General features: G+C 30.4%; 1 protein-coding gene across 1 annotated transcript in view; it reads right to left on the bottom strand.

Moving 5' to 3' along the window:
- The window catches only part of obe (obelus), a 61,151-nt gene that overhangs the window by 38,841 nt on the left and 7,472 nt on the right, over positions 1-14,838 (bottom strand). The window contains exons 5-14 of the mRNA XM_014417041.3: positions 14,668-14,808; positions 12,225-12,345; positions 9,982-10,159; positions 8,003-8,118; positions 3,221-3,366; positions 1,711-1,911; positions 1,330-1,522; positions 1,101-1,213; positions 558-806; positions 64-284 (exon numbers count right to left, since the gene is read on the bottom strand). Of these exons, the coding sequence (XP_014272527.1) occupies positions 64-284; positions 558-806; positions 1,101-1,213; positions 1,330-1,522; positions 1,711-1,911; positions 3,221-3,366; positions 8,003-8,118; positions 9,982-10,159; positions 12,225-12,345; positions 14,668-14,808 (1,679 nt within the window). The remainder of the gene's footprint in view (positions 1-63; positions 285-557; positions 807-1,100; positions 1,214-1,329; positions 1,523-1,710; positions 1,912-3,220; positions 3,367-8,002; positions 8,119-9,981; positions 10,160-12,224; positions 12,346-14,667; positions 14,809-14,838) is intronic.

Here is a 14,838-nt window from a genome sequence, read left to right as displayed (position 1 = left end):
TATTGATTATTAAATCCCTAGATCTCTAAAAACACACTAAGAAGCATAATTTATTTGTGTCACCTGTCAGGCCTGAATAGACCAGCATGGTGGACAGAAAATCCAGCATTAAACAGTTCAGCTAACTGTTTTGATCTCGCCCTAGAGAAAGCATGCAGACCACCAGTGAATGCAGCAGAACTTTCGGGAGTAAATGATCCTATATCACCTTTTTGACGAGCCATTTCTAATAAGACATTAGCCGTCCTCACGGTCGCATTTCTCGCATGAACAAAAACCATAACCTGAAACAGATACATTCTCGTTATTTAATTTCATAAATAATATCATACTTTAACATAATAATCTAACATATAAAGTACCGACCAAGGAAAAATTTATTTTCAGATTTACAACACTCTTTAATTTAATCACAAAAGTTTCAAACTTTAGTTACAATGTCCATAATATTTTAATAATATTATTTTTAGTCATATATTATTTGCATTGAATAAATAAAAGACATACCATTTAAAGGAATAGATAAAATAATATAAAAAAACATAAAATGAAAATACCTGGTGACCTTTGCGGACCATATCTACGACCTTTTCGTAGCAAACCATGTCCATCTCAGCCATTTGTTGGAGGGCTTTAGTAGCTTTCACACCAATAAAAGTCTGACGTAAGGGAACAGGCCGGAAACGACTATCAAAATAAAACAGACCAACATGAGGATTGACGCGGAGGAACCTTGCCACGTCGATATAGTTAGGCAAAGTAGCAGAGAGACCAACTATCCTGATCATCGTTTGTGAAGATTCAACCTGCATTAAAAATATCAATAAAAAGTTAGATAAGATATAAATAAACAAGGCAGATGATGAATTCTAATTTGAACTTAATATACAAAGAGAGAGTAGAGCAAGGAAAGACGGGGAGTTTCATTTTAAATCCCTAACAACCAGAAAAATATTTTTTACCTAAATAAGACGTTTTTCTTGCAATTTTTTACAGATTAGAAATTGGTACTTACTACTGTTAAGTTACCCAATGATATATTTAATAGCTGAATATAAAAAGTAAAAGTTTGTAAAATATTTTTTAAAACTATTTTATACCTGACGTAAGGTTCTTGCAACCAGCGCTTCAACAACAGGTCCACGATCGCCATGGAGAAGATGAACTTCATCTATTATAAGAAGCTTTACTAACCGAGTAAGAGCAACATCACCTGAAAATTAAAAAAATATATAAATTAACACGAAAAGCTGTACTAGAGACAGAAAAGTTATTAAACATAATTTTTATTTTTATATAGATACAAAAGTCATTGAGTGATTAATTTACCTGTCCCCTTCCTCGTAACAACATCCCATTTTTCAGGGGTCGTTACAATCATTTGAGTTTGAAGTATTTCATTCTTAGTCAGCTGCATATCACCCGTCAGTTCTCGAACAGATAATCCCAAGCAACCTAATTTTTTGTTGAAATTCGCAGTCATTTCTGCCGCTAGAGCCTTCATCGGTGCCACGTATACTATCTACAATAAATCATTATCCCATTAATACATTATTAGCAAGAGAATTAATAAAAGTTGAATTTATTAATTAACTAATCAATAAATAATAAAAACCGCGAATAGATATTATTAAAACTTTTAAGTGACTCATTTCTTGATGTATTGTAGTTTAAAGCTATCACTACTGAATCCTTATGAAATATAAATACCTTGAACTGATCTTTCTTAATTATGTTGTTGACAATATTCTGTCGGATGGTATGCATCACAGTGAGAAGAGCTATGTTTGTCTTTCCAGCACCGGTGGGGGCACAGATCAATAAGTTCTCATTCGTATTATAGGCCGTCGGGAACACAACAGATTGTATCCTATTCAAGTGGGTTATACTAGAGAAGGCAAGTTTCCCGTACTGTAAAAAAAAAAAAAATTAATAAAGAAATACACATGTTATTGTTATTAAACATTTATTTTATAATGTGAAGTATGGATATGTGAAAGGAGTTAAATCCAAATTTTCAGGAATACCCTAAGTATGTATAGTAATTCAGAGATTTATCACCTAAAGGGGTTTTATTCATGACTAGACAATGCCTCAACTCCAAAGGCCAAAAAAGGTCCTAAAGAAGGAAGCCTTGGACATTTAGACATGATTAACAAAGAAACATTAACAAGTACTTAATTTAGAGTTGAAGTCAGCAAATGTGTTCTTGATGTAAGAATCATTTTCAAAAATTTTATCTCCATGGTAATTGTCCAAATTTCTAAACAGATGGAAATCTGTTGGAGATAAGTCTGGTGAATAAGGTGAATGTGGAAGGATTTTGTAACACAGCTTGTTTCGTGGCCACTAAGTCTGTCATAACACAAGAGCTCTGGCATTTTCGTGTAAGAGTATAGGGACCTCCACAGGTATAGGTTCCCTCAGAGCATAGGTCCATTTAAATTATTTATTTAAAGAGAAATAAATTGTTCACAGTTGACCACCACAGAGAAACCAATACTTTGTTTGGATACAATCCACTTTTCATCACATATGATTATCCTTTTGAGAAAAGGCTCGTTAATTTGCCTCGCAAGCAGTGAAACTTTAGCTACTGCCGTTCATCAAGTTCATGATTTATCCATAGATCTACCTTTGTTACTATACCAATGATCTTTAAGTGTTGAGAAACAGTTGATACAATTGTATTTAGTTGTGCTGCAAGTCTTTTAACTGTTTGGTAAGGGTTTGTTTCCTCAAGCAACAACCCTAAGTTTAGTTCATCCAGATCTGTGCCACCAACCAACAATTTTTCAAACCACCTCCCAACGGTCTGTTCGTTACAACACCCTTTTCTGAATGCTGCGATAATGTTTCTTGCATGCTTGGCCTTCCAAGTGTTTCCATGGTCATATTTGATTGCATACTAAACAATGTACAATCAATTGGAATAATAGTAAATATTATCAAAAAAGAGAGAATTAATAAGAGCTCATTAAAAATTTAAAAAAATTAAAATTAAAATTAAAATAGTAAACAACAAAAGTCCACTAATCCCACTTTGAATTTTAGTAATAATAAAAATGTACATTTTATATGAAACGACCCAATACTTTTAACTTTTTCAAGACTTTTTTCTTCATTTTTGATGATAGTGTAAGAGTGTTTTAGAGTAAATATTAAAATTGCCACAAAACTTATCAATTTACCTAACTGAAAATATTCTTACTATACTTACGGTATCCAATGAAGAAATCGGGACCAATGTATTACCGACAGCCAATGGACCCGGTGAAGACACTGGTATATCAACTTCCTCAAATTGTTTATTATCGACTCTCTTAACGTCTTCAGGCAACATTATCCTACTACCGGAGATATAACCTAAACAATAAATGCAACAATGTTTTAAAAATTAAAAAATAATTTAGTAAAAATAGTACAGGAGACGTACATTTTGCCTGTTTCCAGCAGTAGAAATTATCAGCATTAATACAGTAGGATTTACCTTACAATATGTTTCTTTTCTGACTCCACTCCTAACAATCTTCTCTTTGAAAAATTGACCCATCCTACTAACAAGTCTTCTCAAGCATAGTCTTTTATCGTAACTTATGATAGGGCATTACTGCCCTCCAATTCTTACAAATACCCTACCAAATATTCACCCGAGCACCCAAAGCTGAGAAGTGATCGTTCATTATTCAATGTTTGAAACCATAGGTATCAGTGTTGTGACACTAGATAAGGTTTTTGTATTTTTATTTTTGTTCTTCATTGCAAACATAATGTAATTTCCTAATACTTAAAAATATATAAAAGATTTATATTTTAGTCAACTTTTTATAGAAGAGTAGGTCATGAAAAATAAAATAAAATAAGATGGCTTAGTTAATAACTAAAAGGTAGTCAGACACTGAAAATTTGTTGCCACGACTAACAGGTAGATTGCATTAGCTGAGTAAAGATTAAGTGGATTCATTGCAACCCATTGTTCTCGCCCTTAAGCATCCGATTCACTTCTTGCTATACCTGAGAATTATTCCATGGCAATAATGTAAGAACTCTTTGATCAAACACATGCTTTAACTTAAAAATTATAAACATATCAAAATTTTCAAGCAGCTTAACCTTTTATCACAAAATTAACAATTTATTTTGTGAATATTTTAAAAATATCAAATTTAGATTTCTACTAGTATTCAACTCTTTTCTATTTTTCCCAACACCTTATCTCTCTTGAGATATTTCAATAGTATTTTTTAAAATTATTAACATTTTTTCAAAAATATCCTTCAAGATTATCCCCAATTTAGTTTTTCTTTAAGGTTTTGCAGAAATAAATAGAATAAAGGCAATAATTTGAAATGTATGTCTTGTTTTTTTTATTACAGTAAGCTGTTGGGTCTCATATATGTACTAAAAAAAAAACAGATAAAATTTGAAAGAAGTGCATGCTATGTTATTAGCTGATATATACATTTTACATAGTTTAAACAAATATAAACATTATCTATAAATATTTTATATAAATAAAATTATACATTATAATATATAAATAAATAAGCAAGATAGATATATATCACTACAACTACTTTACTGTTACGTTATGATGGAGCATAAAAAAATTTAAACTAAAATAATTATAACTCAGAAAATGGCTGCTGATATTAATTACGCATATTATATTTGATTAAAAGATGTTACTTAAATAATGATATTCAAAAAATGAAGTGAAGATTTATTATCTTTGTCTCGATACAGAAAAAATTATAGGCACTTTTTCTTAGATTCCCAATTAATAAGATAAAAAAGAACTCAAATAGTAATAAAACTATTTGAGCCAGTGTTCCGTCACACTTTGCAGGGCTTCATCAGGGTTAAAAAATATACAAATAACTAAAATAATGTAACAAAGAAAGAGAAAAGAGAACTAAATAAAAGTAAACTAAGGTTAAATTCCCCCACTTCCCTATCCAGTTGATACTTTGCATCGGGATCACCAAAGATCCGCGCATAACCCAGTATTACGCCGAGCTGAAGTGGCTCTATCCATCCTTCCGATGCCAGTATTTCCTAGGCTCCTTTCTGTTCCAAGTAATTAGTACTCAGCACCCCCCTATATCCTAGATAACCTGCAATTCAAATTCTCAATCCAATCCCGATTATCTCATATCTACTCTCCACCTCACTGAACTGCTACGGTTTGATAAATCATTTTTTACCTGAGCATATCTTTGGAACTCCATTCCCTCAAATATACATCATGTACCAACCCTTCCCTCGTTTAAAACACTTATATTTAATTACCTTTTACTTCACCAATCTATTCCAATATTATAATAGTACAGATGTAACTACCTTTTTTGTTTTGTTTTTATGTACTAAGTCAGTTAGTTTTTAAATTTTCTTTTTCTTTTTTTCTGTATATCTATAATTATTTACATACAATTTTAATATAAGTTTTTATTAAACACGGCCTGTTTTTTAGCCAATATATGTTATTGTAAAATTAAAATTACCTTATAATTGTTCTAAAGTCTCAAGAATAATCAACTAATTTTCACTTTCACTTTCAAATAAATAGTTCTATTACTATTTGAGTTCTTTTGACCATACTCAGACCATCTTCCTTTTATATATTACACACAGTTATATATTATACATTAGTTTATAAATTACACACGGTTATACATTATACATTAGTTTGTATATTACACATGGTTATATATTATACATTAATTTATATATTACACACGGTTATATATTATACATTAGTTTATAAATTACACACGGTTATATATTATAACATTAGTTTATATATTACACATGGTCAATCAACGACCATCCAATATAAGTGACTACATTTGACTTAATAAATATTAATAATCAAATACCAGATTACTTTTCACTAAGGAAGAGATATATTTGAATATTGTCATTTTACTCGAACACGAGTAAGAAATCTGACCAAACAGCTCCTTTAAATGTGGAATGATCTTCGACCACTTACTCTTCCAATCGCCCTTCATTCTGTTCTTTCATGTCTAAGCCATTTATTCAAAAGTCTCTTCAATTTCAGTTAGCAATTTATTGTTTAAAATCCTTTTAGCTTTCTTCTATAACCTCTTCATCACAATTTTTCAATGTATTATTCTAACAGTTACCTAATTTTATAAAACTATATGGTAAAGCAGACCCAACTTATATAAGAGTGTAATTAAAATAAGTAAAAATACCATACAACTCAGAATTAATGCTTCCAAAAGAAATGCAGGAGCAAGCAAACCCACAAAATCCCATATCACTTTTGAAACATTTACTTAAAATGGGAAGAGGAGATTTTAAGATAGTTAAATCGAGCAATATTTAAAAAGTGGCTATAAATCAAAAAATTGGCCACTCCTGCCCTCCGTGGAAGCCTTACTCATCTCTCCTTTGAAACAGACACTTAAAGCGAGTATGTTGGTCAATGCACGATATATCACTATCACACAAAAAATATTAAAAAGCAATTCTTCCCAGCAAACCCACTCCATTGAAACCCATTTTAAGTACTGGTTCTTTATCACTTTTAAAACATTTACTTAAGTCTCCTCTTCCAGTTTTAAGTAAATATTACAAAAGTGATATAGGACCACAGCTAAATTGGGGTTTAAATTAAATGAATCAGATTGGCCAAGAAGGATTGCCTTCTAATATTTTTTTTTTTTATGTTTGTAGGGTTAGTAGTTTACATAATATTTGCCGAAGTAAACTTGCAGAATATTGATTTTTCGTTATTTGGAAAACAATTTTGCTTTTGGAAACACTGTATCTCAGGAACTGTTGAACGGTAACAGTTATACTAAGGCTGATATAACTCGACAGAGCCTAAAATGGAACCTCTACAGCCAACAAAGGACGGGCCATGCTGCTCAAAAACATTGGGTTGCTATAAAACAAAGCATCCATGATTGGACATATATATACTCCATATTAATATATATGTAGCAATGTAGCAAACAAAATTGTTTCTATATCATGTTAATCAAGATATAGGAACAATTTTTTTTTTTTTTCATTTTTCTACCCTATAATATAAAAAATAATACCCTATAATACAAAAAAAAGTTAACATTTATACAATAGATAATACTTTTCTTTAAAAGTGTATTTTTAATCCCAACAATCATAAATGAAATCGAAAGCAGTAGCATGCAAATATCTGGCAACAAGTAGTACCCCACAGAACCCAATTCCATCACCAAATGTAGATAGTATAAATATCATCAGCAAAACCAAATAAATAAGAAAATGTATATAAATATTGTGAAACTAAAATAACTTTACACAAAGAAAACTAGATAAATGACAGAGTAAAATTATGCAAATTAAAAGTAGATGGTATATACAGTATTAAAAACAGAGTGCAGCACAACACAAGAAAGTTTTTTTTAAAAATAAGATCATTTGATGTTTATGCATAAAAGGGAAAATCATTTTTTCAAGGAATAAATTCATTTAAGATGGGCAATATTGGGGCAGACCGCAGTTGGCACGTAACTGAATGGGGAGTAATCAGTTCTGGATATTATGGATATTATAACAACAAAATAAAGCATAATTATAAGTTAAATAATAATGCAAGAATAAATTTCGTAGAAAAATATTTATTAAAAAAGATACATTTTTTTTTTTTTTTTATGACATCAGTTGAGCGGAACAAATTTTTAACTAACAAAATAATAAACAAAATTATTGACAAATTAACTCAAGAGACAAATCAACTTGGTTGTGTTTCAATTTTATTTCATGTATTTAATATTGAATTTTTGTTCGGAAGAATCAGAACACCAACCTGCGAATCAAACAGACTTTAATGAATCTATAAGAACGAAAATATTAATATCTTTTAAATGAATAATTACCCGAAAAAAGATAATTGTCGACAGGTGAACTCATGCACAGCCGTACTCATGCAAACAATAGCATACTTACAGACAATCTAGAAGAATATAAGATATTTAAAAATCAATACCTGTCTGTGATTGAGCCATTCTCATTGAGTCATAAACATGCGGGAAGGTTTCTTTTGGCTCAGGTTTTTTTTTCTCTTGTGTAGCCCAAGTATTCTGATTACTTAGAGCAGCGATTCTGAAATAAATCATTAAAACAGTAAATGGTTAAAACATTTATACTCTTATTTTATTCACTTATACCATTTAACATGATGGTGTTAAAGTCATCACTATTTTTGTGATTTTTGAAAAACAAACTTTTTAATGATGAGAAGATAGTTGGCCGTGGATAATATATGTGAGGAGAAGATGGTTGGGGGGAGGGTAGGACAGGGGTGCGGTCAGAGCATCAATCACCAACAAAGAACTTATTTAATAGTTCCAACTTTTCGGCCAGAATTTCAGCCTTCATCAGGGCTACTTTTTTTTTTTTTTTGGCTAAGACTCCCATTGGAGTACTATACTGCCTAACCGTGGTTGGGGGTCAAAGTTCTTCATTTTGTGGCACCGCCACTCAATGAAAAAAGTCAACATCCCAGGCCGGATTCGAACCGGCACTGCCAATAAACATCAAATTGGTAAGACTGTGTCTTAACCACTGAGCTACGAGCGTCCCATCAGGGCTACTTATAGGAGATTGGAAATCTAAGTAATCATTTATTATGTAATTTAAGTTCCATACAACTTTTGATTTTTGACATAATCACACACAGATCATTTTGCGATACTTGGTTATTTGAACTCAGGCGACCTCAAAACATGTATTTCCGTCATTAACTGTAATTCGAAATGTATTTCGAATTAAAAATTTTTCATGATCACAACACTTCCCCTTACTATATATTTCATATATAGTGTAATATCCTATTTTATGAGTAAATAGTTATTTTTATATATAAATGATTTTAGTTACGTTTTTATTTTATATGTCAATGTTTCAATATTGTTCATTTTCTTTGTTAAACCAAAAAGAAAATTAATCAATTCTGATTGTTCATATATGGAGTGGAAAGATCGTTATTCAAAACAAAGAAGATGGCGGTGCGTGTCTAGCGAAAAGTTAGTTGAATCACGGCCATGTTGAGCAGATTCAAATATTTAAAAAACTTTATATAACTTCCCATCATAATTGTAGTTACAGTAAATTTAAGAAAAAATAGAAGTTAAGAATAAGTATTAAAGAAAATTTTTCATAAAGGAAATCATAAGAAAAAACTCAAAACCGTAGTGCTACAATCGATGCTGAGAACTAACACCTAGAAAAGGAGAAGGAAGAAAACTTGGTTTTTGTTGTATTTCGTTGCATAGGGGCGGGCGGGGAATGATGTTTCCAGGATGAGGAGGTCCTCATCATCTCTTGTCCAGCTCAAGGGTGGACATCTTGAAAAAGAGGGCATCCAAAAGTCACTCAAGAAGAATAAGGGACTCTTAGTTTGGATCGCCAAACAACACACTTCGGTCGATGAGAAGTGAGGTCAAAACTTTTAGAGGACCAAGATTTTGTTTAAAATCAGTGTTTGTTTGCTGAAAGATTGTTTACAGCAAGTGTTAGTTTGTTGAGAAAGAAGACCAACTGTCATCATAGAAGATTGTATAAATCGGTTAGTTTCGCTCTACCTAAAATAAAATACATTTCTAAAAGTAGATATTAATTTAATTAAGTGTTATTGGTAAAAAAGTGTCTCTTCTGATTGCCTAGAAATCTGCCCTAAGATTAAAAGTCTAAAATGTTATAAAATTCTACTATCTATTTAATATTAAAGCTTTTAATTTGAACCCAATCTATACGATAAGATATGATATTAGAATTAATTATTAATCGATTACTTAATTCTCTTAAGTTGAAACTATTTATATTCCTTTTATTTACTTTAAATAATTTTTTAATATTACAATAGGTAAGTGTAAGTAAACATTTAAAACTTGAATGAATCAATTTTAAGGTATGATAGTTGAAATATAGTGTTATAGTGATGTGTGAAATATAAATAAAAAATACCTCTTATTCCTAAGTTCTAAAGGGTCAAACTTTTCATCTTCTATCTGACTTTCTTTCATTGCTGCATGTTTCGAAAGTTTTTTCTCTTCTTTTCTAGCTATTTTTTCTAATAGCTTTTCTTCCTGAGATTTGACAGTAACCTGGCTCAGGTATCCTTCACGTTTCCTTTCATTACTGTCTGAAATAAAAAAATTCCATATAGCTCCTTATCAATTTTAAACTCTAACCATTTCAAAACACGTCATCATCAAAAGATGTTACCAATAGGGAGGCCCAATTCACATAGGAGCCAAAATTTGCCTACGATGAAATAGTGCTAGTTTCAGAGAAACAGAAGAAATTTAGGATTGAAGAAAAAACAGATTGAAAAACATTTTTTTCTGGTTACTTGATTTCAGTGATACCAAATATATAAAACCAAGATTATATATTGCTATGTTCTGGCTAGACAGATTTTCTAAGACTGATAGGGTTTCCAAAAACAGCATTTTATTTATTAATTTATTTATTTCTATTTTTATCTCTATTTATATTATTTATCCCTATCAGTTCCTGACCTACCATTATTGGAAAAGTATTGCTATATATTCAGACCAAGAACTAGAAACCACAGATCCCTTGCTATGGTATGCAAGATATAATTGTTGTGTTCATCGATTTAATAGGCTATGGTAATGAGGTGGTATGCAGGGATTCTAAACTATAGGGGTATTCATGATCTTTAGTTTAACACGTTAAATGGAAAAACTCGTATTAAATGGAGAAATATTTCCTTCTTTTACCATGTTAAAACGATATAACATATAACATGATTAAGAGTCTGTTAAATGGAGAATGACCTCACACAACAAACCAGCTGAGCTCATCACCATTTTGTTTGTTGTCGTAGTACCAAACAATGTAAAACAATGTAGTATTAAACATATTACTCGCTCATGGTTTGTGTTTTGATTGTGTTAGTATTGTTTTGGATGTTTTTATAACTATAACGCAATGAAAGACAATAATAATAATGTAATGACAGTTGTCAATTAGCTCATCTTGATTCTCTTCCTCACAAGTTAGAAGACCGAAAATAGTAGTCAGTAGCCAAACTTTCACACAACTTCCACTTTTCACTCAATTTAGGGATGTTGTGATAAATTAATTTTAATCAAAAATTAGAAGTAAGCAATAATATGAAGTTTTAGAAAGAAAGGTTACAAAACGAGTAGCTCAGAAAATCTGCTAAATGTTATACATTTAACATTCAACACGACTTTAAATAGCGCTGCTTACAAACCTATACCTATAACATTTAACATGGTAAAACATTTTACATTTAACAATACATCTTGAATACCCCTTATAAAATAAAGTCGAGTTAGCATTATGTTATATTTACAAGTATTTACGATTTAGACATAATGATATAAGTTTACTTAATATGTTATGGACTGAGAATTGCAGTTGAAACCATTTATATCCTATTGACTCTAGTTGAAACCATTTATATCCTATTGACTCTAACTTTAATTATTTTTGCCACTCAAAATAACATCTTAGGCTTTTTACTTATCTTATGTGTGACAATAAAGTTGAAGGATGAGGAAAACAGTCTGTTTAACATACAGTAATGATATGTTTTTCGAAATCATATGTTAAATCTACAATGCAAAGCCTGAAAGAAAGATGTGTAATATTGCAATGCTTATTACAGAGTACTTCCATGGACAGAGTCAAGGTTTAATAATAGTTTATACTAACTCTTTCCATGACTACAATCGAAGCAAAAAGGATAGTAGTGAGCTTAGGACTGTCACATAACCTCCTTATTGGTAGGTTTATAACAATTTTTAAGCAACTGGCTCAACTGATTTTGACAGTTGATGGCTTAGATTATTCACAGAGATCTCGTGATTTGTTCATAACAATTCTACTTTAAAATATTAAAATTAAGTCTGTTAAGTTAAATATGTTTCTTGAGTCTGTTTTGATGAGCCTCCACAACTGATTTTTTAGTTTGATGTCTCAAATTACTCAGTAATACCCTATGGCTTAAGCCAGTTTATTAAAAAAAAAAAAAAAAGCGTTTAATCACAAGAATGAGTTTAAACCTTTAATATATAAGCCAAATTTGATGAATCTTTTGGTTCACTAAGCTTTAATTATTATTAAAGATAATTTGGTCAAAATGGACTGCAGGAGGCTGAATTCAGATTAACGGTAAATTATCAGATAAAAAATAAAATACTCGTACTTACTCAAAGGCTTTAGCACCATCTTCTTTTCATTTTCCAACTTACAGATCATAACTATATCTTTTCTATGTTCCAAAAGCATCAGGGTTAGTTCAAAGTTATCGTAGCCCAAGAAATCAAAAAGCTGAAATAGATATTGATGGTTAATTGATATCGTAAATCAGCTGGAAATATTAAGGATGGCCTACTATACATGTTAAGCTCTAAGTTCTATATGTCTTAAGTATCACGATTTTTGGAAGATAGATTGATTTATGCTGGGAAAGAACTCTACCATGTGGTCTATCATTTCAGGGAATCGTTCATTTCCTGACCTTCTCCAGGGTACATAACTCTGGAATTTTCAATGGAATGGAGTAATTTTTTTACGAATGAGTCCTGAAGGCATAAATCATCTCTCTTTCTCCGTAAAGCATCAAGATAAAATTTTGAATTATGGTACATTACAAAGAGGATGAAACACTGAAATTTCCATTATTTACACTATACAACTCCAATTTTTTGTATTCAAGATATTTTAATTCAAATGATCAAAAACTTCTTATCATTCCATTTTTAGTATTATCTAGTCCATTTTTTAGCATCAAAATGCAGTTTTAAATTATAGCTCATTGCAAAGAGGAGCTATAACCGTTCCCTCTAACAGCTTAAGACAGAAAATATTAATTTAAAAATAATAATAATTAGAATAGAACTGCCATTTCTTAAGTCGATGCATGCAGGAAATTTTTTTTTTTTTTTTTTATATATTTTAATAGGAGAGTAGAAGCTTGCAGGAGTTCACTCGATCAGATTGTTCAGATGCTGTAATCTCCTTATTTTCTATTACAATATAAAAATTTTCCAGCCAGAATGGACCATCCTTCCCCTCCCATCATACATCCATTTCATCTCGTGTCACAATTTCAATTTATTCCTGTATAATTTTTTTTTCTTGAGTTTTAGAAAGTTTCATTTCAAAAGTTATCATAAAATCCAAGACACATTAATATTATTAAATACACTATTTTAGTTGCGTACAACTTTGAGTTGTATAACTTGAGTTCATTTTTGAGTAAGGCTTACAACATAAACACGGAACATTTTGTGAGACATGGTACTTTCGACTCAGGATATACTGGGAGTGGGAAGACAAAGGAACAATGACCTGAAGGGCAGGTAAAGGGATTATGAGTTTGATAACCGAAGGAGAAGATTCCTCAGAACAAGTTCAGTTACCAGGTAGAGTACAGAAGGTAAAGTCTATTGAGACTATTTGAGTTTTATATTTATGAAAAGGGAAATAGTGTTGCCAGGGGCAAGTGAAGTGTTAGTTTTCATCCAAAATATAAAATACACTGCTAAAGGGAGCCTAATGTTAACAATTGTGATGGTTGCTAAAGCAGAGTTCATTTATGATGAGATGTAAATAGTTGACTGTAGATTACTAATTGGAGAAGATAGTCGGGGGTGCATTCAGCAAAAAAAAAACATAAATAAACCAAAAATTATTTATTTATGCCGACGTTTCGACCTGAGTTTCAGGTCTTCATCAGGGTTATAGAACAAAAAGAGATAGCCATCATTTAGAGAAACATGAAATTGAAAAGAAATAGTATACTAACAAATTAGGAATTATATAAAATATTGAATTGAATAACACAAAATAGTAGTTTGATAACCATGCAATTAGACAGTAGCAGATTGATAACAGTGAAAGATGAAATATAATATTATATAAGTAAGAAGATATGTAAGTAGTGTCTAAAAAACTTAAAAACAATTTGAATCTACATATTGAACAATATGACAGAAAATGAAATATATGATACAATGGGTAAGTGACTTAAATATAAATAACAGTGTGAATATTAACATATATACATATACATATAAATACAATATGTATATGAGTAATGGATATATGATATAATGGGCAAGAAAGTTATATAGATGAGTACAAAAAAATTTTTGTTTAATAAAGATTATTACAGATTAATAACATTATTATAGATTAAGCACCCCGGACCATCTTCTCCAATCAAACTTCATTTAATTTAGTTTGTATCTACAGATAAACCAGGGATTGTTCCCAATAATAATTTACGACATCTTTGATAAGTATAAGAAAATCATAGTATTTTTAACTTGTATTTAATTTGAATATTTTATTTTTATGTTAATAAATGTTTGTCCAACAAATCAAACTCGTTACATTTATTAGATTCTGAGTTCCCTTTGTAAAACTTTTATTCTAAATTTTCCAAAATTACAACACATTCCCTTACTATGTACTTAATATATATGAATGTGAAATTAAAAATATGTTTTAAATTTTTAAATATAACAACAAATAAAATTCACCAAAGATCGGTTCTGATTAACTAAATTTATCATCATACAATGGTATGAACTAAAAGAAATAACTAATCGATAAAAAGTTTTTATACAAAAAAAAGTAACATACATCATTTTGTAGCTCATCGGTCGATTTGGAGCAATTAAGCATCTCAATGATGGAATCACAAAACTCTTCATTGGAAACTCCAATGGGATTACCAGCCGGGAAACATTTCTGAACTTCTTTAATCATCCAATTTTTGTTGTACTAAAAAAACATAAATAATAATATATTTTT

The sequence above is a fragment of the Halyomorpha halys genome, unplaced genomic scaffold, assembly GCF_000696795.3.
Source record: "Halyomorpha halys isolate HHAL.00 unplaced genomic scaffold, Hhal_1.1 Scaffold145.1, whole genome shotgun sequence".
In the NCBI taxonomy this organism is placed as follows: Eukaryota; Metazoa; Arthropoda; class Insecta; order Hemiptera; family Pentatomidae; genus Halyomorpha; species Halyomorpha halys.
This window is presented reverse-complemented; position numbering and strand designations above follow the sequence as displayed.